The 27,776-nt window shown below is 47.2% G+C and overlaps 1 protein-coding gene and 3 long non-coding RNA genes across 4 annotated transcripts; 2 read left to right on the top strand and 2 right to left on the bottom strand.

The window, feature by feature from the left end:
* The first annotated feature begins 1,446 nt into the window (after positions 1-1,446).
* Positions 1,447-3,408, top strand: LOC135976833 (uncharacterized). Its single transcript, XR_010594125.1, has 3 exons — positions 1,447-1,576; positions 1,972-2,018; positions 2,818-3,408. It is a non-coding gene; the product is annotated as an uncharacterized LOC135976833 (long non-coding RNA).
* Positions 3,409-12,357: 8,949 nt separating this feature from the next.
* On the bottom strand, positions 12,358-13,240 carry LOC122172482 (uncharacterized). The gene is made up of 3 exons (XR_006172839.2): positions 13,139-13,240; positions 13,007-13,056; positions 12,358-12,528 (listed from the first exon to the last, which is right to left on the bottom strand). It is a non-coding gene; the product is annotated as an uncharacterized LOC122172482 (long non-coding RNA).
* Positions 13,241-14,402: 1,162 nt separating this feature from the next.
* LOC122172470 (uncharacterized) lies at positions 14,403-17,925 on the bottom strand. The gene is made up of 3 exons (XR_010594157.1): positions 17,772-17,925; positions 16,963-17,304; positions 14,403-15,430 (listed from the first exon to the last, which is right to left on the bottom strand). It is a non-coding gene; the product is annotated as an uncharacterized LOC122172470 (long non-coding RNA).
* Positions 17,926-22,343: 4,418 nt separating this feature from the next.
* Positions 22,344-27,189, top strand: LOC122172486 (uncharacterized). The gene is made up of 6 exons (XM_065573883.1): positions 22,344-22,452; positions 22,724-23,056; positions 23,602-23,913; positions 24,569-24,691; positions 25,093-25,139; positions 26,248-27,189. Exons 1-6 carry the CDS (start codon positions 22,416-22,418, stop codon positions 26,341-26,343), a joined length of 948 nt encoding a protein of 315 aa, XP_065429955.1. The 5' UTR covers positions 22,344-22,415; the 3' UTR covers positions 26,344-27,189.
* The last annotated feature ends 587 nt before the right edge of the window (positions 27,190-27,776 follow it).

Below are 27,776 nucleotides of genomic sequence, written 5' to 3'. Positions count from 1 at the left end.
TAAAATGTAAAAGGTGCTGTGATTGTTTATCAAAGATTGAATTGTTAGAAGACAGACTGTCTGAATCCAAAAAAAGCGAGTAAACTTTGGTTGCTGAAAGAACAGAAAAATATATTTTGCACAAATAAAATATGAAATTAGTGAAAATGAACTCCTTGAAGATTTTCTGTCATATTCCTGTTCAGGGCACACGCTGGGAATCTTTTTAACCTAAGAGGCATGTTCAAATGACACAATACTTTGAAATTGGGAAATGTTCTTAGGACTGCATCAGTTTCTAAGATAGCACATTTTCCCTTCTGCTAAGTGCAAATAAATATGTGTTTAGTTTGGGCTGGATTTCATTTCATTTGTCAGTTTCTTCATATTTTCCTATTGTACAACACATTTATCCTTTGAGCTACTTTCATCTTGTACGAGTAACCCCCTGAATCAAACTGCAGCTCAGATGAGCGTCACACTGAACTCTCTGCTTTATTCTGCTCAGACAGTTACACCACCAGCAGTTGGGTGCTGCCTCTGGCTCCATCTCCCCACGGCCTCCTCTCCCCTGGGACGGCTGATCTGGCTTGTGTGGTCCATGGAGTGTCCAACCCAGTCCAAATTTCCTGGAGTATTTCTGGGGATCTGCAGGAACAGGGGCTGACGCGTTCGCTGAAAGCAAAGGATGGCTCCTTGGTGTTCATAAATCACATCAGTGTCCCCGTGGCCACCTGGACCAGTGGGAAGAATTTCACCTGTGATGTTAAATTCAACTCATCTGGCAAGAGTGTTAAGAAAATTGCCAGGTATATGGAAGGTGAGTGATTTTATATTAGCTTCTGGGAGTAGAGGGGAGTAAGATCGATAGCCCAGTGAGGGCTTTGCCCATGACTCGGACTCCGAGGCGCTATGATAATTATGACGGTAATTAGACATGTAAAGTGTCCATGGTCAGAGCTACTTTAACGCAATTTGCAATTAGAGAAAGTTGTGAAATGTCGGGTAATATGTAGGAGCCGGCAGAGCTGCAGAGAACTTTGGGGAAGGAGGAAAGGGGACTTGCAGTGCTCACAGACAGTGATTTTCAATAGAAACTGACATGCCAACCGTAGCTGTAAAGCACCCTACCGAGTTAAACGACAGCCAGTGTCAGAGGGAGAAGGGAACAGAGGCGCTTGAGGGTGCAGAGAGCTGTTTCCTGGTGAGATGTGGAGAGGCGATGAGGTGAGTAGAGACCTACAGGGAGGACTTTGTAGATGGCAGAAGGTGCAGAGAAGATTCTGATTACAGGAGAAATCATCGGCCTAATGCCAAGGGCACAGCAGAGAGACTGAACGGTGCTGAAGTCTCCTGTATCCTCGCTCCTCACGGGCTAAGGTCCGTGGTGAAATGGGGTCAGGAGGGAAGAGCTGGATGTGGTGTCATCACAACCCTCTTGGCTCGAGTCAGCCACTACTTGTGTCTGTTTTTGTTTCCTCCACAGCCCCTGCCAGTGAGTGCTCACATTACATTGTGCCCCTTGCGGCTGGGGCTGGTCTGCTGCTGCTGCTGGTGTCTCTGAGCCTCGTCTGGACCCTCTGCCCTTCTACTCTAGGTAAGAAACACAGCCCAGACACTCTCCTGCAGAGAGAAATCCTACTCCCCTGCTTGCTACTGGGGACTGCAACGGTCCCGTCCAACACATGAACATGCTGCAAATGTCACAACTACCAGCACTGATCTCAAAATGTTTGTTTTCTGAAACTTGAATTTCCTGTGTCGGGAGAACGGCTTTGTTCTCAGTGACAAAGGGAGCGATGTAGAAAGGCTTCTACTGCCCATGGCCCAGGGACCTTGTCTATAGCTTACAAAGAGCACTAGCCTTTCTGATGAGCCTCTCTCCATGTGCCATGCATGGTGGTGCCCTGCGCACCCACATTAGTCAATGAACTACAGCTGAGGGAGTGACCGTGGAAGAGGAACTTTTACTGTTGTCTTTGTTTGTTCCAGGATTCAAGCCCAGGATCTCAGCACCCCCAGCTTCAGAGGAGCACCAGGTACGTCATGTTACAAACGATCTGGTCTAAATCAATGTTTGCAGTGTTTGTTGTAGCCGTGTTGGTCCCATACTAGAGAGACAAGGTGAGTGAGGTAATATCTTTTATTGGACCAACTACTCTTGGTGAGGAAGACACACTTTCGAGCTTACACAGAGCCCCTCTTCACGTCTGGAACACGTAATCAGAGTATCAGTCAATGTGTCTCTCCGCCATTTCTAGTCCCTCAGCCCAACTTCAAATATTTCACACTTAAACTGATTGATCTTGAAGCAAAGGTGAAAGTCGGGTCTAACTGTTGGAATAGCAGAAGGGGAAGAAGGAGCCTTAGTGCTACCTCTGGTACCAATTTACTGTGGGATAGTGGGCAAGTCACTTACTGCTCTGTGACTCAGTTTCCCTCTGTGTAAAAAGTGGTTAACTAGACTTACTGTGCAAGAATGAGGAGAACTTTAATGTTCTATTGTTGCTGACCGTACCCTTTACAGATAAAGAGCTATAAGAAATTATATTTATAAGGCACATGAAGATTTTCCTGTGACAGGTGTTATGGACCTAATCCAAAGCTCAGTGATCTCAGTAGGAGACTGTCCATTTATATGGGGTTTGGACCTGGCAAAGTCAGAATCCAGCGCTGGTTTCCATTCTGATAACACGCACAGTTTATAGGACAAGCAGGAGAATCAGAGATGAGGGAATTTTTCATCAGGCTAAACTCACTTGGATGTTTGGTTCTGTCTCACCCTGTATCCCTTCATTTTACAAGGAGGGGCTAATTTTTCTAACTGTCACCAAACAGGGTGGGATCTTATACGCTCATCTGGATTTTGATTCGCGGAATCGCAAGGGGCGCACGATGCAGCGACCGGCCAGAGGGAAACGTGTAAAGCCCTGAACTGTCTAGTGCAGTGGAATCCACACGTGGGAACTGATGGCTGGTTCTCTGCTGATCGGACGTAGCAGCTGGAAGAAGGCTCTGTCTCCGTCTCCTTTCTTTTTTATTTTCTCCCCTTCTCTGTTTAGAATAAAAAGCTCAGAAGATCCCCACAGAGTCCAGCCTCATGAGGTGGGAAATCTCCTTTTGGGATATAAAGGCATCATGGCGTAGATGACTTTACACGTCACTTGTGTATTCGATTGGAAGCTCTTTGGGGCAGGGACTGTCTCTTTGTTCTGTGTTTGTGCAGCACCTAGCACAATGGGGCCTACTCCATAACTGGGGCTCCTGGGTGCTATGGTAACACAATCATCATCATCCTCCCCGCATCTTTATACGGACCCGAACACAGCTGAACGGCTGTGGCTTCCCTGCACAGAGTGAGGCCGGATGACAGAAGCCTGCAGAGGGGACGTGCAGCCCGTGTATACGTCACAGCTCCCAGCTCCCCTGATCCTCAGCAGGCTCGTGCTCCCTTTGCAGTAACGTTACATGGATGTGCAATGGGATTGTGAAGGGGCAGGATGGATGCAGGAGGAGCTGGGAGGGATGAGAATCTCTCCTCAGGCCAGGACTGGAGCTGCTACCCCAGTGCTACCTCCACAGGCGGCTGCTGCTTTCCCCCATGGGCGAGATTCACAGCCCCCGTGTGCCAGCCCCTCTGCACCATCTAACAATCACAACACCTTATCAATGACTGGAGCTCTCCTGGTGCATGACCCTGCCTGTTTGCATCACAACGTGTTGTTCTTCAAGCTGTCATTCGAACTGTCACTCATTAAAAAGGGACGGCCATCCTATTAGTGAAGTTTGTGTTGTCTTCATTACCTGTTCAATGCATCAAGCTCAGGTTATTGTGTAATAAGAAAGGTGCCCTCGTCAATCCTTTGGGCCAGATTCTGCTCTGTTTGCCAGTAGTGTAAACCTCTAGGAGCTCTGTTGCAGTCAGTGGAGTTACTCCAGATTGACACCGGTGTCTCTGAGAGCAGAATCCGGCCCTTTCTATCCCACTTTACATCTGTGTTTCTTTTGATGGATGATGCAATGAATGTGTTAACACATGACTTGTTACACACACACCTTCAAACATGGCGGATGGTGATCAATTGTTCTTCATTTCCACTAAAGGCAGGGCAAGTTATGGGCTTAGTCTGCCGCAAGGGAGATTTAGGTTACATGTTAGGAAAAACTTTCTAACTCTAAGGTTAGTTCAGCTCTGGAATAGATTGTGAAATCCCCGTCACTGGCAGGTTGAACAAACACCTCTCAGGCATGGTCTAGCTTTACTTGTCCAGACCCCTGTGCTGAGGCAGGACCTTGATGACTTGTCAACTTCCCCTATAGCCTGACATGTCTGTGATTCTCTGAGCGCCAATAAAAAATGAATGACTAAGGGCCTGAATCTGATCTCATGTTACCCTGAGAACTGAACCCAATGGGGCTGCAGGAGGGCCCTGATTTCCATTGAAACTTAAACCCGAGGGTTGGAATGAATGGTGACTTGCAGTCACTAAGGAAGCTTTCAGCAAGACGAGAGCGGCTGGCTCTGGTTCCTTGGCCAACATCCCATTTGGGATATTACTAGAGCTGGTCAGGTCTTTAGAAGGAACATTTCTTGGTCAGAAAATGCCCATGTGTTGAAATGGAGGGTTTTTTCCCCTATGGGAAAGGGGTGAGCTTTGACTTTCCAGAAAGTTTCAGAATTGAAACATGAACCAATCCGGTTCTCCAGTTCAAAACGACGCCTTGCTTAGAAGTTTAAGCTGGTTATTGCTGAAAGAAAATGGAACAGAGTCCAAATTTTAGATGGTCCAAATTGAAAGGAAACATTTCAAAATTATTCAAACAAAACGCTTCCTTTCACCCAACCCAGAATGATTTTTGGTTCCAGAAAAATTTTTGAGACTTTGATTATTTCCTCCTAGTTCATGACAGGAAAAGTTTTCGATATCTTGAAAATGTGTGTGGGGTGGGAAATCCATTTTCTGCCCAGCCTGGTAATCACACGAGTGTAAAATGTAGCTGCAGTTGGCTACAGGGCTCCTTTTCACTTCCTGCCCTAAGGCACTGCGCAGTGCTGCTGTGGGGCTGTCAGACAGCTGCCCCGCTCCACCCCTACAGTGCATGAAGGGATTTCTGTATACAGTGTAAGGGCCCAATCCTGCACGGTGCTGATGCACCGACTGTGACACACTGGACACTCACCACACTCAGCAAAGTCAAGGGGAATGGTGGGTGCTCTGCGGCTTTTAGGATCAGCTCCTATGTTCAGTTACTTTAAGCACTGCACATTGTAAAGCAGTGTGTTCAGATCTCTCGAGCAGTAAATAAAGCATTGTGCCATTGTCATCAGTGTTACTTGGAGGTTTATAACAGGCACTTTTTTTTATAAGGGACTTTGCTGAGGAGACATTGTGCTCGAATAGTGTTATGATTTCTGTGGTCTTCTCTGTACAACCACTGACAACATTCAGCCCCTTAACAGTGACCCTGGGGACCTGATTCTCATCTGCATTAAACCCTTTTCCACCATGATAACGCACCGGGGCCTGGAAGTGGGTGTCAGTGTAATTTCTGCTCCTCTAAACTCCTCTTTACATTGGTGCAAAGGGGAAGCTGTGTCATTGTGAGTTACGCCCTTGGGCTAGAAATCAGGCAGAATCTTGGCCAGTCCAGTCGTCCTTCGTCAGGCCAAACTCCTGCTTCCACTTACCATTGCCTCAGTCAAGGACTGCAGGATTTAGCCCAGGTCGCTTCCCAACAATGGGAAGGAGGGAGTGAAAGGGAAGGAAGGAAGAAGTAAGATGGTCCCAAGCATTAGAGAACTGCCTGGAAGGGGTTTGTGACAGATCAATCCCCACTTTGCCAGGGGAGCTGCAGCCAGTCAGTGCAGTCTCAGAAAATGGGGTGCGGTCTAAGGAGACGTGGACAAGTAACCTACGGAATCTGGTCTTTTTTGAGTCAATTGCTCTATTCGCTAGCCCATGTGCCAAATGATCGTTACATGTCTGTGTTGTACCAACACGAAATATGATCCATTAAACCAAACATGAAGGCTGGGGAGAGATGTACGTTGCGATTCTCAGAAGACCTTAGTGATTTAGGAGCATTCTTCTTTGAAAGTCAAAGGGACTTATGCTCCGAAGTCATATCGATTTGTTTCTATAGATCATTCATATTCTGGATGTTTAAATTTATTCTCAATCATTATATACACTCCTGTGCCATTGGACTTCAGAGAAATTCTACAAGAAATGCTGCAGCTTCTGTAGATTCTTTACCCCACCCATCTAGTGTCTATCACCAGAGCACATCCTCCTCGGAGGCGTTCCTCACTGGACAGAACCGAGACACTGAACCCAGTCACTGCAGCAGTGCACTGGGCATCAGCCTTTGGGCCGGTGTGTCAGGATTTTGTTCGACTTTTTTTAGCAAAATGATCTTTGCCGAGTATCTGGTTTTATCTTCCTTAGGTAAAACTTCTGCATTAAGCTTTGGAATTGAGAAATCAGCCTCTTCAGTGTTGAATATCTATGATATGTTTGGAAACTTTTGCTGGATTTTAATTGTATTTCCGTTCACTTGTACAAAGTTAGAGCAGCTTTTTTTAGCATTTAGGCTGCAGAGCGTAGATGTTATCAGAGTAACTAATTTCTATGGCTGAGCTATCCAGTCCATCTGTGTCACTTGGAGACCTGACGGACACTGACTATAACAATATTTTATTTCTCCAGTGCTAGGAGTGCAGTTATTTCTGTACCAGACTCAGCGGATCCAGTTTGTAGAAGTTAATGACACCGCCAAGATACACTGTTCTTCCACGGAAAACTTGGAAGGAGGAGGATTGAAAGTGTTTTGGTATTTGAGAAGAGAAGGTGAGACTCTAACATGCATTAAGCGCTGTTTGGATGATCAAAATGTAAGTAAATTTGTTTGCAAACACGAGACACGCAGCTCGACACTGGAAATCAGCAACGTCCAAAAGACTGAGTCTGGCATTTACTACTGTGCCTATAAATACAGCAGCTACCTGATCTTCGGGAATGGATCCACGCTGATTGCTGGAGGTAAGGAACCATAGATTGTTTAAGGAGATTAATGACTGACTGACAAAGCATATTTCATGTTCCCATTCAAATGTAACAAGATATCACAGCTATCGATGAATGGTTTAAAGGAAAGTATATGTTAAGCCAAAAAGATCAGCTAAACATTAAATATTATGGGTGCACAAGGGATATAAAACACATGCAAGTTTTAACATATTTAGTTATAAAATGTAAGTGCTGAAAATAAACTATTGAAGTTTCTCTGAGACTGTTCAGGGCATCCAGGAGGGGAATATTTCTAACCTAAGAGCCATGACTGCATGAAACAGAATTTTGAGTTAATGAAATATTTATAAAATTTATAACGTTGCACACAATTTTCCTCCTGGCTAGTGCAGATATGTATTGCACTACATCCTAGTTAGTGGTTGTGTGGTGATTGAATCTTTCCTTCTTCAATAAATATGTTTCTTTGAATTGATGTCTTAGTGACAGATAATATGCACTGTTTTTGTAGCCATGTTGGTCTCAGGATATCAGAGACAAGGTGGGTGAGATAATATCTTTTACTGGACCCATTTCTCTTGGTGAGAGAGACAAGCTTTCCAGCCACACAGAGCTCTTCTTCAGGTCTGGGAATGACACACTGAGTAAATTCCCAGACCTGAAGAAGAGCTCTGTGTGGCTCGAAAGCTTCTCTCTCTCACCAACAGAAGTTGGTCCTGTAAAAGGTATTACCTCACCCACCTTGTCTTATGGAAGATTAACATCTTTAATCAGTCTGCAGCTCATCTGACTATCACACTAAATTCTCCACCTCCTTCTGCTCAGACAGTTATACCAACAGCAGCTGGGTGATGATTCTGGTCCCATTTCCACGTGGCAGTCAAGTCACTGGGACAGCAAATCTGGCCTGTGTGATCCATGGAGTGTCCAGCCCAGTCCATGTTTCCTGGAGTGTTTCTGGGGAGCTGCAGGAACAGGGGCTGACGCGCTCATTGAGAGCAAGGGATGGATCTTTAACACTCATAAATCACATCAGCGTCCCCATGGACACCTGGACCAGTGGGAAGAATTTCACCTGTGAAGTCAAATTCAACTCTTCTGGCAACAGTGTGAAGAGAAGTACCAGGTATCCTGCAGGTGAGTGATATGATATTTGAGGCTAATGGAGATTCAGATGTGAAATAGGTGTCAAGTGGGCACAATCCGAGTTGCTTCTACGTAACTTTCCATTCCAGAAAGCTGGAATATTTTATGCCATAATTAAAAGTAGGCAGATTTGCAGAGAATTTGGGGAAAGCTAAACTGAGACATTAGAGAGACCCCAAGGCAATGTAGCTCGGATTTCTAGAGCAGCTTTCACCCAGATTGTACCTATAAAGCACTGTAAAGAATTAAATAATAACTACTGGGGAGAGGGGAATTAAAACCCAAGGATTTAATGAAAAGGTACAAAAAAGCTCCTCACAGTCCACTGGTGTCGGCTTCCTCCACAGCCCATTCCAACGAGTGTGTGGCGCAGACGCTGCGCTATGCAGTGGCAATTTTCTTGGTGGTATTGATGGTGTCTCTGAGCCTGGACTGGAGTCATTGCTGTTCTAATCCAGGTAATCAACACTCTATAGTCCGTCCCGGGTGTGGAGACGTAGCAGCAGCCCTGTTAATAGTGGGGCTGATTTCTCAGAAAATCACAAAATTTGAAAACAGCTCTACCAGTTCCTTCTCTTTGTCCCGCCTGAACATTTATTCCTTCCTACACACCTGTAACGCAGCAGCTCTTCCATAGAGACGAGTGCTGTATTCGGCCAGGCTCGGTGCTTGGAACTGCTATTACATCTGATGGCTGAACACGCTAGTTCTACCATTCATTGTTTGCGTTATCGCACAGGGCAAACTTCTGCCTCAGATAAGCAGGTGACACTCCCATGGGAATCTCTGGGCGAATTGAGTTGGGATGTGACCAGTGATGTAAATTACACAGCAGAGGCCGGGTTAGCCCATCAGTTGTAAATGCACAACTCCCATTGAAGTGGCAGGATAATCTGGGCCTGGGTATAAATTGATCAGAAAACAGCTGTAAGGGGTGAAGAAAAACTTTAATTTCCTCTAATGAGCCATTGACTGGGTCTTCAAAACGAGTGGATTTAGGATGCTGATGGTTCCAATGCCCCAGTAATTCTGCTAAGCCTGGATTTGGCCTTTTCTGTCTTATATGAAAATTCAGCAAAAGAGCGAAAGCCGCAGACCCAGAGGAGTTATTGGGTACATGGAAAAACTGTGTCAGTCCTAAACTCCCTTTGCAGTCAACTGCTGGACTTTTAAAGCAAGATTCCCATGATCATTTCAGTGCTAACGACGTGCACTGTTTGGATAGTGGAATTTTAAATAAAGCTTAACAATCGGTTTGTAAATGTAACTGATTGTTGTGTCCAACTCTATCAAAGTTTGGCTAATTAACCTTGCAGGGAGGTGTCTAATGTTGCTAAATGTTGTCAAACAGGGTCAAACAGTTCATGCCCAACTGGAGTTTGATTCAAGGAATCCCAACCAGAGCAGGGAGCAGCGACCAGTGAAAGGGGAAAGGGGGAAATCGTAGCCCACACGGGGATCCAAGCCTGGACACTCACAGCTGTTTCATTGTCGAGCTCAATGACAGGACCATCCTGTAAGGTGTTGACTTTCTGTAAAAGCTGTTGGTCGGTTTCACTGCTTCTTACTGCTCTTCACTGCTGCTGCATGTGGCTCCGTTCCAAAATGTAACTGAAAATTAACCCGCTCGTCCATCCGGCCTATACAGAGCAGGAAGTCACAAAACGAACCAGACCTTTGATGGTGGGAGATTTCCTAGTGTGATATGAAAGACGTTGTCCTACAGGTATCTTGGCAACACATTGGTGCGTTTCTGGACAAATCTCACCCCTCTGTGGGTGCAGAGGGTCCCAGACCGCAGGAGCAGTGCGGTGTCACTTCGTAAAGGGGCGGGATTGCAGGAGCCTGCGCGTCACCGACGTGCTCCCTGTGCACTCCAGAGCTTGGCTCTCTGCTCAGTGTGACCCCAGGGAGAGGGATGGGGTTGGCAGGGAGTGAATCTGCCACTGCACCAATCCTCTAGACAACAGCCCCTGTGGAGCTGGGGCACTAGGGCCACAGAGCCTGCTCCAGCCCTGTCGTTGGGGTGGCTCCACCACCGTTCTGTGACCCATGAAGGAGACGATTCCTCGCCTCTTCCCCCCTAGAGATCTCGAGCTCAGTTACTCAGGCTGGTAACAGGAGTTGGGGCTCAGGCCTGCCTTACTCACACAGGCCGTCACAGTGAACTCAGCTACTATCATGTCTAAGCCGAGCCCTTGGTGATTTAAAAAGAGGAGGTGGGAGGTTGTACCCATGAGAAACTGAACATCCACCCGACTGGGTGTGTCACTCCGGTGTGTTACCGGTGGCAGAAAAGGGACGAGAAAAACCCAGATGCAGAACCAGCCTTGGCCCCCTGACGCACACAGCAGATGGAAGGGGCAGAACCAGACTGAAGTGACACTTTCCAGTTGGGTGGAGACTGCTTCCTAGGAGCTGCCATCAGCAGGACCGTGCCGCCTGGCCAGCAGTATCGTTCCATGGTGTGAGGGGAGATTATAAATGGGAAACTGTGTCTGGACGGAGCTGTGTGAGGTCAGGCTCTCTCCGCATCCCTGTCCTGGAGCAGCTACTCCAATGAATTCCTTGGGAGACTGCTGCTTTTCCGTCTATCTTCTCTCAGTAACAATGTTTTATCAATGGGAGAGGCTCCCCCAGCCATGGAGCCTGCACATGTCGCCTGGTTTGATCCTAACTCCTCGTTTTGAATCTGTAATTCTAAATGTTGCACATTAAAAAAATACGCCACCTCCTCCCGCATGTTTCCATTCCTTTCTCTAGCAGCTGAGATGCATGACGCTCAGCATATTATATGTGACAGGTGACTTCTTACAGTCTTTGGGCCAGATTCTGCTCTCACTGACGCTGGTGTATACCAGTAGAGAGGAACTCTGCTGAAGGCAGTGGAATTACTCTGGGTTTACAGGGGTCACTGAGAGCAGTAAGTGGCCCTTTGTATTTCATTTGGGGCCAGGCGATGAACCTCTCACTCCCTCTGGGGAGCTGTTATTCACAGCAGGGGTGCCACTGAAGTTCCAGGGACTACTCACATCCATAACTTCTCACCAGTGTGGATACAAGTGTTGCAGTCTGACCCTTAACATCCATGTTCTGTTATTGGAAGCCTAACCAGCCCTTTGGCTCCTCGCGAGTGACAGTAAAAATGTGAAAACACAGGCCTGATTGTGATCAAGTATTGACCCCAAAGCCACAGCACGACCGGCTTTGGGCTGGGCTCCCTCTGCAGAGGGAGGTTCACAAACTGAGCAGGTGACTCTATCACCCTCCATCAGCACCAGTTGCCCTGGTGATAGGGGATGTGATGGGGTGTTCACCCCACACTAGCCTAGAAGGGGTTAATGAGGTTAAGAAGGGGCCAACTAAGCAGGTAGGCCCCAGCTGAGAGGAATTAAGTGGCCTAAGTAACCTCTGCCCGATCATGGAGCCCAGCTGAGCAGGAGCAGGTGGGATTGGTATAAATCCAGGAACCCGGCAGCAGATAAGGGCTGTAGGGAAGAAGGCTGCAGTCACTCTCTGGGCATGAGAGAGAGAAAAGAGGAAGCCTGAGGGCAGAGGAGAAACCCAGAGGACCCAGGCCCTGAAGAAATGTTTTATCTAGCAGGGTAGTGGTGTGGTGAGAGAGGCAAAGGAGGAAAAGGCTCAGGGAAGCCCCAGCAAGGCAGGACATTGCAGACCTTAGCCACTGACTCCAGGATCCCTGACCTGGAACCAGGAGCAGAGGACAGGCCCAGGTTCCCCGCCCAGCCACTGGGGAAGTGGCACAGTCAGGGCAGTGGGTGTGGTGATGACCTGGGACAGTTAGTTCTGTGGCACTTTGACACCCTGGCAGGGGGAAAACACCCAGTGACCTGGCCAGAGGGCCAAGGCCTGACGAGGGAGCAGCCAAGCCAGGAAGAGGAAAGTACAGAGTCCCAGAGAGCGAGTGGGGCTGCAGCGAGAACGAGATGATGGAAGGGGGTGTTGGAGCTGGAAGGAGCTAATCCCATGAGCAGCCAGGAGGAGACGCCCTAGGGGTGAGTGAACCCTGTCACAAGGCGCTACGGTGGGGGAAGTGACATGCTTGAGATGAGAGGTAAATACAATGTCCCATGCATCTGCAGGCAATTCACAAATGACCCCACGTGGCTTTTTGCAAGAAGGGAGGTGTCGGTCCAGACTATGGGGTCAGAGAAGTGACCGTGGAAGTGGTTGTATTTTAAGCAAACTCACATCACCTCATAGCCCATTACAAACATGAGACTTTCCATATTTCTCTCACTTTTGTTCTTTCTTTTTTCATCTCTTGTTTTAAAAAATATAAACCACTTTTGTGAGACTGCATCAGTCACAGAGGAGCGTTTCTGTTGTACGGCAGAGTCGCATATTCAGTCTGAAACAGAAAAAGGAGAGAGACGATATTCTTATTAATTCTTTGAATTAGAGCAGCTTTTGTGTTGTAAGATTGTGAGAAACCTATATCAATGGTGCAGATTCCTCAGTTGTTGTCTTTTGTCCTGTGTGCAGGGTTTAGTGTGAGTGTGGCTGGATGCTGTTGGTGGCCTGTGATACACATGAGGTCAGACAAGATGATCTGGTGGTCCTTTACAGAAATATACACCACACTATTTCATCATGCCTGACCTGCAGCCACCTCTGGGGTGGAACCCAGCAGTTCTTCTATACCAACAACCCTCCACAACACTTCCACTGGAAGAGCAATGAAGAATAAATTCAAATGAAACCTCAGACAATTCAGGAGGCAATGTATAGACACTTGGGTTGGACATCGGCCAGGATACTGGTTCTAGTCCCCTGTTGTTAAGACACTGTATCTTTCTGATGTGCCAAATGCTAAAAAAACAGTTTACCTGTGGGTTCTGTCTCATAGGTATTGGCTTCTCTCTTTGCACAGCTCTCCCTGGTGGATGAAACAAAGGGACAGTTATAGGGATGTGTGATGAGTGGCTGCTTTACGGCAGACGGAGATATGACTGAGTTACCTCTGACGGGGCACTTTCTCCAGAGCAAGATCAACAGCTGTATCAGGAGAAGGATGGAAATACAGGGCAGCCCAGCGTAGAGCACAATCCCACAGCCTCCTGCAGAGAGAAGAGATGCTGCATATAGAAAACACCTATCAAAACAGTCTCTAAAGTGCCACAAGTACACCTGTTCTTTTTGCGGATACAGACTAACACGGCTGCTACTCTGAAACCTATCAAAACAGGAGCTGCTGATCTCTATGTCCCATGCAATGCCATGGGCAAAGGGAGGTGTTTTCCCGGAAGCTCTGCATCCGTTGTTCTGTGCTCTGTGCAGGTGGTTCTCAACCAGGGGTATGTGTACCACAGAGGTCTTCCAGGCTGGACATCAACTCATCTAGATATTTGCCTAGTTTTACAACAGCTACATAACAAGCACTAGCAAAGTCAGTACAAACTAAAATTTCATCCGGACAATGACTGTTTATACTGCTCTCTCTATGACACACTGAAATATAAGTATAATATTTATATTCCAATTGATTTGTTTGATATGGTAAAAATGTAAAAGTCAGCAATTTTTCAATAACCGTGAGCCGTGACACTTTTGTATGTTTATCTCTGATTGTGTAAGCAAGTAACTTTTAAGTGAGATGTAACTTGGGGGTCACGCAAAACAAACCAGGCTCCTGAGAGGGGTACAGTGGTCTGGAAAGGTGGAGAGCCACTGCCCTGCTGTATATGGAGGGAGAGAGATGTGTGAAGACAGGGAAGAGGGATGATTTAGTTGGGGTTGGTCCTGCTTTGAGCAGGGGATTGGACTAGATGACCTCCTGAGGTCTCTTCCAACCCTAATTGTCTACGATTCTGTGACCTTGTAAAATGATCTATCCTTGTTATTCTGTCTCTCTTCTCTCCCTCCCACCCCCCTAATTCCTCTAATGTGTGGATCATGAAGTGTTGTGGTCAGATTCCAGGTGGCTTCTTTTTTCCCAGCACAAGTTTGCTGCAAATGCCGAGGCGATTAGGAAATTTAAAGGCCTTTCGGAAGGCTGGACACACCCGTCTGTGCCACCTGGAATTCGCTTTGTTCTTAAAGGGTGCGTCTATACAAAATTTTGCCACTGTAACATTGCCGGCACAGTTTCTCCTGATTCATGAACTGAAATAAACTGCTGATGTAAGGCCCCTTTATACAGTATAACTACATCCCCACTGAGGCTTTTACTGGCATAGCCGCGTCGGCAACAATTCACACCACGGCTCGACAGAGTTACCCGGTAACAGTGGAGACCAGCCCTAATCCTGCCGGCCTGCCCTGGACATCGTTCCATGGAGCCCCATTTCAGCCTGAGACCTCCTGCTCCCGTGATGGCTGCAACAGAATCAAACGGGGGTGGCACAGTCTCCTAGAAGCCAGAGATAGAGATGTCCCTGTTACACTGAGTGCCCTCTAGCTCCCTCCTGGCCACTGCAGGATTGTTCCCTGTGTTATATTCACTAGTGCACTTTACAGGGGCTTCCCGCCCTGCCCCGGGCATCTGTTCCATTCTCTGTTAGATCTCGCTGTCAGGAAACAATGCCTGACATTCATGCCGCTGTTCCCTTTGTTGATTTCCTTCCCCTTTGGCTCAGCTCAACTGACCCTTCTGTGTCCTTGCTGTGCTCACATGGAGGGGAAGGCTCGGGCTACTTGACCAGAAACCCATTTCTCACCACTGGGAGGGTTGAAAAATGAAGGTTTTCAGAAGGGCTGGGGGTGGGAAAGGTGGGTGACGGGGGAGGAACCGTAACTGTAACTGCCTCACAATTCAAGCTCCTTCTCAATGGTTTCCAAACCTCTCCTTGTTCCCATTAGTTATCATTCCCCTGAGCCTTCCTGTCTATTCCTCCAGCCTGGAGTAGATGTCACTGACTCTTGGTGCCCAGATGCCATGGTGAGGGGCGTAGGATAAATACCCAGGTAGGCAGGTTAGATTGGATGATACAATACTGGACCTGTTTCCTTGGAGACTGTAGCATTGATGCTTCTCCCCGTGCTGCTCTCCTTGGCTGTACAAGTGCAGATCGTTTTCTGGTTCCACGTCTCAGAAGGGATTGTCATTAGGCTCCAAACACTAAAGACCCTGTTCCCGTCTATGGCTCCAGCATCCGTCTGACCTTCAGACACCTCCTCACCCATGCCCCAGAGAACAGCACTCCAGGGAGGAGTGAAATCTGAGAGCAGGCAGAGCAGAGGAATGACGGGGGGAAGCTCAGCATCCTCCGGGGTGGAGGGAACCAGGATGGAAAGTCTCGGCTCGGCGGCATCTAAAGGAGAGTCACAGAAACTAGAGATTGGAAAGATCTGTTATCGGTAGCTCAGCTTGTCCCTATCCAGCTCCTACCCCTGCCACAGCCAGTGCAGGGTGTTTTCAATGTCTAATGCTTTGTCTGTGCCAGTTTTCAGTGTTTTACACGCTGGGGTATCCACTTTCAGAGACTCCCCGATCCGTTGCTGCTCTGAAATTTGTCCTGACATGATCGTCGTGGATTATTTGAAACAGAGAGTCCTGTGGCACCTTTAAGACTAACAGATGTATGGGAGCATAAGCTTTCGTGGGTGAATGCCCACTTCGTCAGACACATGCCACAGGACTCTCTGTTGCTTTTTACAGATCCAGACTAACACGGCTACCCCTCTGATACTTGGATTATTTGCTGAGTGACGACAGCGTGTTCACTTCGGTACAAAGGCAGAGGACGAGCTGATCGGTCTGCTGGTGAGGAACCCAGACTGGGAGTCAGGAGGCCTGAGATCTATTCCCAGCTCTGTCTCTGATTTACTGTGTGACCTTGGAGACAAGTTCATGTCCCCTCTCCATGCCTCAGTTTCCCCAATTGTAAAGTAAGGGAGATGAAACTTAGTCACCTTTGCAAGCTGCTTTGAGATCTCTGAATGAAAAGCCTGATAGAGGAACTTTTCTTACAAACAATTGTCCGTCTAAATGTTCCTATTGTTACATTCATCCCATTAGCTACAGTGTTTAGTAGCGCCCAAAGTAATTCCTAAATTGCCTTCCTTTTTATGGGCACTCTTTGGAATGTTTGCACAAAATGTGGATCAAAAATATATAGATATTATTAGTTGTACATTGAATTATTATGTGCAATTCATACTGTGCTGCTTCAGGCAATGAATAGTCCCCTGTATGAACACGAGGGTGGAATCATTTCATGAGGCTTGGTGAATGCCTGGAAAAGAACCTGATTAATAATAAAGTTGTGTAAGGCTAGCAGGGCAGGTGAAACATACCCCACGTCATAGGCTCAGGCAGTTTCAGTAGGAATCATCAGCAAGGGTGACTATCAAATCCAATTGCTAATGTAACATACCAGCCAGACGGCAGAGAAACATTAACACCTACTGCTGGCACGGTGCTTTTCATCCATAGATCTCAAAGTGCTGTCACACAGGCGAGTCCTTATACAGGTGAGGAATCGGAGATGCAGAGAAATTAAAGGTCAGATTTTTCAGAATGTTCCGGATTTTCAAAAGCTAGGTTTTGATTGGAGCATTTTACAAATTGGGGCATTTATTTGGGTACCTAAATGGGAGCTCTTGGGTTCTGACTTTGTCTGAAAATCTTGCCCTCAGTGCCCGGGGATTAAGGAACAAACCCAGGTGTCCTAATTCCCCACACTGTGCCCTGGGTCACTGCCTGCACTATGCTCTTTGCACAAATACCAATGGCTGAAACCTGAAACAGGGCGATTGGCCACAACATAGCCAAAAAAAGATGATTTTTTCACACTACCTCCTAGCATTGGGATATCATTGTTCTGAGCCATTGGAAACTCACCTGTGACAATTAGTCTGGTCCCATTCCCGAAGTTGGGCTGTAGATACAGAAAGGCAGAGAGGCCACAGTAATAAACCCCCGAGTCGTCTCTTTGCAGGTTACTGATTATCAGAGAAAACGTGTTTGCTGCAGTGTTCACATTACTCGAGTATTTTCCATCGGAAGGTGCAGACTCAAAACTCTGGTAAATCCATTGCAAACTCCCACCCTGTTGTTCCTTGTACCATATAATCCTTCCTTCTGCTTTAGAAGGGTGACAGTCCAGCTGTGCGGTCTGTCCAGGGATCCGCTGCAGCTGTGCTGGGCTTTGCAGGATTTGTATCCCTTCTTCTGAGGCAGCCACTATACAGGGGAAGAAAGGAGTCGGTTAATACAGCGAGCACTGGAAAAGGCTGCGCTTTTGCAATAAACTATATAGAGCAGAAGATCCAAGAATAACACATATTTGTTAAAGATTTATTTTAATTTTTCTCTATTTCTAGCCATTTGTTTTCTTAGGATCATTCTGCTTAAAAATACGCCAGCCTGTGTTATACAACAGCATGGGGGGGAAGTAGATTTTGCACCACATTCCAGGATATTATCTAGAAACAGAAACTATTTTCAAGGTTAGTATCTGGCATCCAGGTTTCTTTAAAAACAGAATATTTCATCTCCTCTCTTAAGATTTCAGTTGATGAACTAAAAGATGTGACTCTCTCTCTGACCAGGTTAATGTTAACACCTCTTAGAATTGCAGAAGGTCCTTGGGTAGAAAATTGTAGCATGGTAGAAAATAAGCATGAAATAAATTGGGCTAAAATACTTACTGTGCAGATAGACTAGAAGTATCCCAACTGTCTGGTGGGACATCTTGTGCCTTTCTTCAGTAATGAATAGGTGATGCTGTGAGACAGACAGACGCCTGCTAGCTAATGGATCTCTTGATGAAAGACTTTGTGACGTGGAGAGGAAAATGTTCTATTTCCTCTTGTAGGTCTGTGGGGCAACATGCATGACAAAAGAAGAGGGTCAGGAGTTGTTGATAGCCCCATTCAAAACCTGCGCTGAGAACCAGCAGAGCAAACCTGGGGGAAAATATTCCTTTGCCTCTAAAATCCATTAGAGGAGAAATTCAAGCTCAGAGGGGGTAACAGCATGGTGTGTGTCTAGTGCAATCCGCTGTGTTACAGTTGGATGCCCATAACAAGATCCTCTTCTGACTGCGAATCTAGGCGGAATATTGTCTATGCTTCAGAGATGCATAAGGTCAGATGGGATTAGCATCAATAACACAGTGGTGTATGAAAACTGTTAAACTTGTGGTTTATCCCTTTAAATTTCAGGGGATTTTCCTGGTCCTGCTTGCTGCCTGTAGGGAAGTGTGCAATCTGGTCCTAGCAGATGTCAGACTGGAAAGTGCCAGCCTAGAAAGAGGTGGGTGAATTTTGCCTCGCTGCCTTAGGGAGCAGCCTGCTTCATCTCTCTCTGTTTTTGGTTACTGTGTGTTATTCTGGATTCTAATAATAAAAGTAATGTTAAGTTACAAACTTGCAGCAAGAGTATTTGGTGTTTTTTATGTCACGAGCATAACAATCACCAAGAGGCATATCAGATGGAGGTCAAGATTCCCCCCACAAGATTTTAGCAAAGGATGGAGGAAACCAACAAACAAGTTCCCTGGGCACCCTGGAAGTGGGGAAATTAGCAAAAATACAATTTAGCGTGTGTGTTTAGCTTTTCCTATGTATTTAAGGAAAAGGCTGGGAGTAGAGCCCACTGGGTAAGGAATGGATGGGGCTAAAATATGAAAGTGTGGTGGAATTACCCCATTTGGGAAAATTTGGGTCAAAATGTACTTTTAGGACACTTATTTCAGGTATGTGCATAATACGCGCTCCTTAGCGCAATGTGCAAAATGCTTTATAGAGAGAACAAAGTGAAATGCCCCCTAAGAGCTTCCAAATCCATCCCCTCTAGCCAGTTGTCACCCACTCAGTCTGGAATGCGGCCATCTCTGTGGCTTGTCTTTACTTGGACATTAAGGCGGAGAGTTACAAAGCCCTGTCAGGGATTTGGTTGCCAAGCTCACATTAACTGGGCATCCAAATTGCCCTTTCAAACCTCAGCCTCAATAAAATCCTACTGCAAATCAGGGCCAGAGTCTCTGCTGAGTTGTTTGCCAACTGGGGAGACCCCGAGTGCAGACTGCTCCAGCCACATGCCAAGGGCTGTTGGCTGCAGGGGCTGTTGGCTGCAAGGACTGGCTCTGTTGCCTTAACACCCCCTGGCACGTGCAGTCAGTTCCTGCTCCCTTGGTGTCACCGGAGCAGCACCAAGGGACCAGGGTAGGGGCCAGGTTCTGACCCGGGTCTCAGTGATACCTAGCTCCAGGGGAAGTTGAATGTGGTGCAAACACCTCTCGTGGCCTAACTGGTTCACTGGGATTTCAGCACACGCTTGAAGAGAGGCAGGACGGTGCGGTTGTCAAGGTGCTAGCCAGGGACTTAGGGGCTCTCCGTTAAATCCCTGCTCTGCCACAGGCTCCGTGTGTGACCTAGACCTGGTCACTTATGTCCCAATGACTCCCAAGGGATTTAAGTACCTTAGTCCCTGTTGAAAGGGGGACTTTGCCTCCCGAGTCACTTAGGGGCTTTTGAACACGTTACCCCAAGTCTCTCTGGGCCTCCATTCCCCAGCTGTAAAATGGGGATAATTCTTCGTACCTCACAATGGGGTGATCAGGATACATAAGTACATAGAGATGTGAAAAGAGCTCTGATGAACTGGCAGCCTGGTGCTATAAATGTGCCCGGTGCAGGTGATTGGCATCATCCCATACAAAGTTCCTATGGTCCGGGCAACTATAACTAATTCTACTGCAATTTTGGCACAGGGCTCATGGGGGGGTCACACTATTTATGGATACGAGTAAAGTCCAAGACCCCTGCAGCTGTGCCTCGTGGCTGGGTGGGGCTGGGCCCAGCTCCTGAGTGAGTTGTGACCCCTTTCGTTTGGTTGCAACGCTGATCAAATTTGGCCTTCCACACCTACGTCCCCATCTACTGAGGGACGGACCCCCCCAAATCTGAGTGGTGCAGCGAGCACGTGGGCCAGGTCACAATGCCTCCCCCCCGCCCCGCCAGGAGCAGCTGCTGTAGGGTGAGTGCAGGGTGTGTTCACGTTCTGTCACCCACCACACAGATCCCCCGTTATCCTACCTTCCGTGGCAGATAATCGTTTTCCTGCACCTCTGCTGTGAAATTTATTGAAATTGTCCCTGATAACATTGCAGCCCTAGCGATAATTATAACAGAAATTTAGCCACACTGGGGCAGACCCGGGTCTAGTGTGCAGTGCAGATGTACCCTTAGGCACATTGGAAAATTACACTCTAAATACTATTGCCTCCGGTCCCACTTCATGGGTACAAATTCACCTAACACTGGATCTTCTCCAATACACGTCTATTAAAAGCCCAGAGAAAGCGCCTGTAATTATTTGCATTGGTTTCGTTTCTACAGCAAGTTTTACACAAACAAATTCAACCCGATCTTAAAAACCCACAGGCTGCAAGACAAACATTTTCCACCAAGGAAATGACATGAATTGCTGCACAGGAGCAAATATTTCAAAGAAGGTTCAGAGCCGGCTGCTCGGATAGTCGCACTTGCTTTTGTGGTCAGTTTCAAGCCATTCATTTTGCCACCTTTGTTTTGTTTGTTCCGCTAGCAAAGCGCTTGGGCTGTTTGCTTTTTCAGGTCTCTCTCCCAGCTTTTGGTTACCAAGGACGTGGAAATTGCTCCCCCAATTCATCTGGAGAAGAAATGGTTGGAGCAAAGGAGAAGCAGAAAAGTCCATGAAGTAAACACAAAAATAAATTTCCCTTTGACTAGTGTGAAAAAAATGCAATTTCATGGCACAAACCAGAGACTTTGAGAAAATATATTGCATTCTCCACTAGGCAGTGTGGCCTAATGGATAGTGCACAGGCCTGCGACCAGGGTTCTATTCCTGGCTTTATTACGGCATGATCTTGAGTAAGTCACTTCCTGCCTCAGTTTCCCCATCTGTAAAATGGGGATAATGCTACTGACCTCCTTTGTCAAACACTTTGAGATCTGCTTATGAAAAACTCAGAGTTGTTGTTATAAATGAGGAGCCAAACAAAATGCACAGGTACCAAAGCCACCCCAAGCCCAGGATTAATCACGGTGTATTGTGCTCCATGAAGTGTTTGCAGGGCACCCACGATGCCCCTTACAGCCCCCCAAACTCTGGGCTAACAAGGCCAGACCCTGCGTTCCTGGTGCACCCAGCACCATTCCACTCGAATCAAGGGGAGTTTGGGGTGTGGAAAAATGCAGAGTCCGAAACAGCCCAGTTTGGAGGCAGGTGACAAAGCGTGAGCTGTTCTGGAGTCTGGCGATTCACTCTCAACGGATTTCCTGCTCTCATTTCTGAAGCGAGCCGCACTGTGACCACCCAGGTTTCTCAAGAGTTCATCACCCCTGGGTGGAGCCTCATTTTGAGAAGAGCCTGGCTCCTATTCAAGGTACGTCCACACAGCCAGGAAAACCCCACGGCAGCGCATCTCAGAGCCCGGGTCAAATGGCTCAGGGTCACGGGGCTAAAAGTAGCAGTGTGGACATTCCTGTTTGGGCTGGAGCCCAGGCTATGAAACCCAGTGATGGGGGAGGGTCTCAGGGCCAGGGCTCCAGCCCAAATGGGAACATCTGCACTTCTATTCTTAGCCCCATAGCACGAGCCCCATGACCTGAAACCCCATGGGACTCGCTGCTGTGGGGTTGTTTGTTTGTTTTTTGCAGTGTAGACGTAACCTCAGGAACTGACATAAGGGATAGATTTTTTCACAAGTGCTCAGTGCATTGGGTGCCTATTGGGCCCCGATCTCTTGAGTATCCAGCCGTAAGTGTTCCAGTGGGAGTGGCAGAGCCCTCGTGAAAATCATGTTGTTAGTTAGGTGCCTAATGGGAGCTGGGCTCTTAAAAAAATCTGACCCCAGTTGTGGGCGCTGAACCTTGGGAAAATCATTTGCCATAGGCAGCAGGTACAATGCTGTCTGCACAATTGCACCTTTAACCAGTGTCGCGTGCAATAGCCTGACTCGTCAGGAAGCCCTGGTACACCCTGTCTCAGCTCAACACAGAGGCAGGTCTAATACAATCTCCTGCATATTCTACATTGTGCCACATCCTGGTGGTTATTTTATTATCCTGAATCATAACAATAGATCCAGGTTTGAGTCAAATGCAGCAACAGGCGATAAGAAATAGTTTGTCCCCAAAGAGTTCTTTTAAAAAAAACCAACCAACCCTGTTCAAAGCATCTATCAGCACAGCACATCCCCCCCGGAGGCGTTTGTCACCAGCATGTTAGACCTTTTCCACTTGAGCAGCGGACCAGACGGGTGCTTTTAGATTTCATCTTTCATTGTATTGTTTATTACAATCATGCTGTTCGCCAAGTATCTGCTTTTGTCTTTCCTGGGTAAAGCTTTTGCATTAGACGTCGTGTTAAGGTTTGGAACTGAGAAAGGAGCCTTTTCAATAGGACATGGGCTTTCCTGATAGCTTAGCACAGTTGAGATGCTCTTTATTCACTTGGGCACAGTTTTAGTTTAATTTCCAGTGCTCTGGCTGTAGAGCAGTAATATCATCCGATTGCATCTGGTTTTATTCTGATCTATCCAGTTTATTTAGGGCAGATCATAATCTGCTGAATATTGACTCTAATAACACAACCTCTTTTATTCCTACAGTGGTGCAAGTGCAGGGATATCTGCACCAATTTCAGCCGTTCCTGTTTGTGAACATTAATGATACGGCGAAGATCCAGTGCTCTTCCGAAAAACAATTTTTAGCAGGAGGTATGACAGCTCAGTGGTACAGGAGACGGGAAGGCGAGGCCCCCATGTTAATTAAGAGATGCTCAGATAATCAAAATGTAAGTAAAGTTGCTTGCATATCGGAAGGACACAACTTGACACTGGCAATCTACAATGCCCAATGGAATGACTCTGGGGTTTATTACTGTACCGATTCGTACATCATCTTCTTGACTTTTGGCAACGGATCCACCCTGATTGTCGGAGGTAAGAAAACAGAACTGGATGATTAGGAAAGAAATGGAATGACGATGCTGACATAGTTCATGTGCACGTTAAAATGTAAAAAGCTGCTGTGATTGCTTATCCAAGATTGAATTGTTAGAAGACAGACCTGTCTGAATCCAAAATAGAGCAAGTAAACACTAGCTGCTGAACAGAAAAATGTATTTTGCACAATTAAAAATATGAAATTAGTGAAAATGAACTCTTGAAGATTTTCTGTCTCCAGGGCACGTGCTAGGAATATTTTTAACCTATGAGCCATATTTGAATGACACAATACTTGGAAATTAGGAAATGTTCTTAGGACTGCATCAGTTTCTAAGATAGTACAGAGTTTCCCTTCTGCCAAGTGCAAATAATGTGTTTAGATTGGGCTGGATTTCATTTCATTTGTCAGTTTCTTCATATTTTCCTATTGTACAACACATTTATCCTTTGAGCTACTTTCATCTTGTACGAGTAACCCCCTGAATCAAACTGCAGCTCAGCTGAGCGTCACACTGAACTCTCTGCTTTATTCTGCTCAGACAGTTACACCACCAGCAGTTGGGTGCTGCCTCTGGCTCCATCTCCCCACGGCCTCCTCTCCCCCGGGACGGCTGATCTGGCTTGTGTGGTCCATGGAGTGTCCAACCCAGTCCAAATTTCCTGGAGTATTTCTGGGGATCTGCAGGAACAGGGGCTGACGCGTTCGCTGAAAGCAAAGGATGGCTCCTTGGTGTTCATAAATCACATCAGTGTCCCCGTGGCCACCTGGACCAGTGGGAAGAATTTCACCTGTGATGTTAAATTCAACTCATCTGGCAAGAGTGTTAAGAAAATTGCCAGGTATATGGAAGGTGAGTGATTTTATATTAGGGTCTGGGAGTAGAGGGAAGTCAGATCGATAGCCCAGTGAGGGCCTCGTCCATGACTCGGACTCCGAGGCGCTATGATAATTATGACGGTAATTAGACATGTAAAGTGTCCATGGTCAGAGCTACTTTAACGCAATTTGCAATTAGAGAAAGTTGTGAAATGTCGGGTAATATGTAGGAGCCGGCAGAGCTGCAGAGAACTTTGGGGAAGGAGGAAAGGGGAATTGCAGTGCTCACAGACAGTGATTTCCTGTGGAAACTTTCACACCCACTGTAGCTGTAAAGCACCCTACCGAGTTAAATGACAGCCAGTGTCAGAGGGAGAAGGGAACAGAGGCACTTGAGGGTGCAGAGAGCTGTTTCCTGCTGAGATGTTCACAGGTGATGTGGTGAGGAGAGACCTACAGGGAGGATTTTGTAGATGGCAGGAGATGCAGAGAATATTCTGGTTACAGGAGAAATCGGCCTAATGAAAGGGGCACAACACAGAAGGTGAAAAATGCTGAAGGCTCCTGTAGTCCCAGTCCTTGGAGGTTAAGGCCTGTGGTGAAATGGGGATCAGGAAGGGAGAGCTGGATGTGGTGGCATCACAACCCTCTTGGCTTGAGTCAACCACTTACTTGTGTCTGTTTTTTAGCTTCCTCCACAGCCCCTGCCAGTGAGTGCTCACATTACATTGTGCCCCTTGCGGCTGGGGCTGGTCTGCTGCTGCTGCTGGTGTCTCTGAGCCTCGTCTGGACCCTCTGCCCTTCCACTCTAGGTAATAAACACAGCCCAGCCCAGACACTCTCCCGCAGAGAGAAATCCTACTCCCCTGCTTGTAACTGTCCCGTCCAACACATGAACACGCTGCAAATGTCACAACTACCAGCACTGATCTCAGAATGTTTATTTTCTGAAACTTGAATTTCCTGTGTCGGGAGAACGGCTTTGTTCTCCGTGACAAAGGGAGCGAAGTAGAAAGGCTTCTACTGCCCATGGCCCAGGCACCTTGTCTATAGTTCACAAAGAGCAGTAGCCTTTCTGATGAGCCTCTCTCCCTTTTCTGTGCATGGTGGTGCCCTGCGCACCCACAGCTCGGATGCACCATTAGTCAATGAACTACAGCTGGGGGAGTGACCGTGGAAGAGGAACATTTACTGTTGTCTTTGTTTGTTCCAGGATTCAAGCCCAGGATCTCAGCACCTCCAGCTTCAGAGGAGTACCAGGTACATCATGTTACAAACGATCTGGGTCTAAATCAATGTTTGCAGTGTTTGTTGTAGCCGTGTTGGTCCCATACTAGAGAGACAAGGTGGGTGAGGTAATATCTTTTATTGGACCCACTACTCTTGGTGAGAAAACACGCTTACGAGCTTACACAGAGCCCCTCTTCAGGTCTGGAACATGTACTCAGAGTGTCAGTCACTGTGTCTCTCAGCCATTTCTAGTCCCTCAGTCCAGCTTTATACATTTCACACTTAAACTGATGGACCTTGAAGTGAAGGTGAAAGTCAGATCTAGCTGTTGGAGTAGCAGAAGGGGAGCAAGGAGCCTTCATGCTAACTCTGGTACCAATTTACTGTGGGATGGTGGGCAAGTCACTTACATGCTCTCACTCAGTTTCCCCATATGTCAAAAACGGATGAGAAGATCAACTGCGCAAGAATGCTGAGAACATTAATGTTCTATTGTTACTGACGATACCCTTTACAGGGATTTTGTGTGCAGCTGGGAACATTTTTGGCATAAAGAGCTGTAAGAAATTATATTTGTAAGGCACATCAAGATTTTCCAGTCAGGGCCGGCTCTAGGGTTTTGGCCACTCCAAGCAGCCAAAAAAAAAAAAAAAAAAGCCACGATCGCAATAGCGATCTGCGGCGGCAATTCGGCGGAAGGTCCTTCGCTCTGAGCGGGAGTGAGGGACCGTCCGCCGAATTGCCGCCGAATAGCTGGACCTGCCACCCCTATCCGGAGTGGCCCCCCCAAGCACCTCCTTGCCAAACTGGTGCCTGGAACCAGCCCTGTTTCCAGTGACAGGTGCTGTGGGCCTGATCCAAAGATCACTGACCTCAGTCGGAGAGTGTGCATTTATATGGGGTTTGGATCTGGCAGAATATTATCAGCGGGTGAGTTCCTAAAGACAGAATGCAGCGCTGGTTTTGAACACACACACAATTTAGAGGACAAGCAGAAGAATCAGAGATGAGAGGGAATTTTTCATCAGGCTAAACTTGCTTGGATGTTCAGTTCTGTCAGAACTTCATCCCAGCTCTCTCTGATCACCTCCTTCATTTTACAAGGCGGTGGCTAATTTTTCTAACTGTCACCGAACAGGATGGAATCTTATACACTCATCTGGATTTTGATTCATGGAATCGCAACGGGCGCACGATGCAGCGACCGGCCAGAGGGAAACGTGTAAAACCGTGAACCGTCTATTGCAGGGGAATCCACACGTGGGAACTGATGGCTGGTTCTCTGCTGATCAGACGTAGCAGCTGGAAGAAGGCTCTGTCCGTCTCCGTCTCCTTTCTTTTTTATTTTCTCCACTTCTCTGTTTAGAATATAAAGCTCAGAAGATCCCCACAGAGTCCAACCTCATCAGGTGGGAAATCTCCTTTTGGGATATAAAGGCATCAGGGTGTAGATGACTTTACACATCACATGTGTATTAGATTGGAAGCTCTTTGGGGCAGGGACTGTCTCTTTGTTCTGTGTTTGTGCAGCACCTAGCACAATGGGGCCTACTCCATAACTGGGACTCTGGGTGCTATGGTAACACAATCATCATCATCCTCCCCGCATTTGCAGAGGGACCCGGACGCAGCTGAACGGCTGAAACTTCCCTGCACAAAGAGTGAGGCCGGATGGCAGGAGCCTGCAGAGGGGACGTGCAGCCCTGTATATGCCACAGCTCCCTTGATCCTCAGCAGGCTCGTGCTCCCTTTGCAGTAATGTTACATGGACGTGCAATGGGATTGTGAAGGGGCAGGATGGATGCGGGAGGAGCTGGGAGGGATGAGAATCTCTCCCCAGGCCAGTGCGGGAGCTGCTATTCCAGTTCAACCTCCACAGGCGGCTGCTTTAACCCCTGGGCGAGATCCACAGGCCCCCATGTGCCAGCCCCTCTGCCCCATCTAACGATAACAACACGTTATCAATGACTGGAGCTCTCCAAGGGCCTGAGCCTGCACGCGCTGCCTGTTTACATCACAACTTGTTGTTTTTCAAGCTGTCATTCGAACTGTCACTCATTAAAAACAGACGGCAACCCCACTAGTGGTGTTTGTGTTGCCTTTATTACCTGTTCAATGCATCAAGCTCAGGTTATTGTGTAATAAGAAAGGTGCCCTCTTCAATCCTTTGGGCCAGATTCTGCTCTGGTTTCCAGCAGTGTAAACCTCTAGGAGCTCTGTTGCAGTCAGTGGAGTTACTCCAGCTTGACACCGGTGTCTCTGAGAGCAGAATCCGGCCCTTTCTATCCCACTTTGCATCTGTGTTTCTTTTGATGGATGATGCAATGAATGTGTTAACACATGACTTGTTACACACACACCTTCAAACATGGCGGATGGTGATCAATTGTTCTTCATTTCCACTAAAGGCAGGGCACATTATGGGCTTAAACTGCCGCAAGGGAGATTTAGGTTACATGTTAGGAAAAACTTTCTAACTCCAAGGGGAGTTCAGCTCTGGAATAGGTTGTGGAATCCCCGTCACTGGCAGGTTGGACAAAAACCTCTCAGGCATGGTCTAGCTTTACTTGTCCAGACCCCTGTGCTGAGGCAGGACCTTGATGACTTGTCAACTTCCCCTATAGCCTGACATGTCTGTGATTCTCTGAGCGCCAATAAAAAATGAAT

This window comes from Chrysemys picta, chromosome 20 (assembly GCF_011386835.1).
Source record: "Chrysemys picta bellii isolate R12L10 chromosome 20, ASM1138683v2, whole genome shotgun sequence".
NCBI classification, from domain to species: Eukaryota; Metazoa; Chordata; order Testudines; family Emydidae; genus Chrysemys; species Chrysemys picta.
The sequence above is the reverse complement of the archived record's forward strand: the minus strand, read 5'-3'. Positions and strand labels throughout refer to the sequence as shown.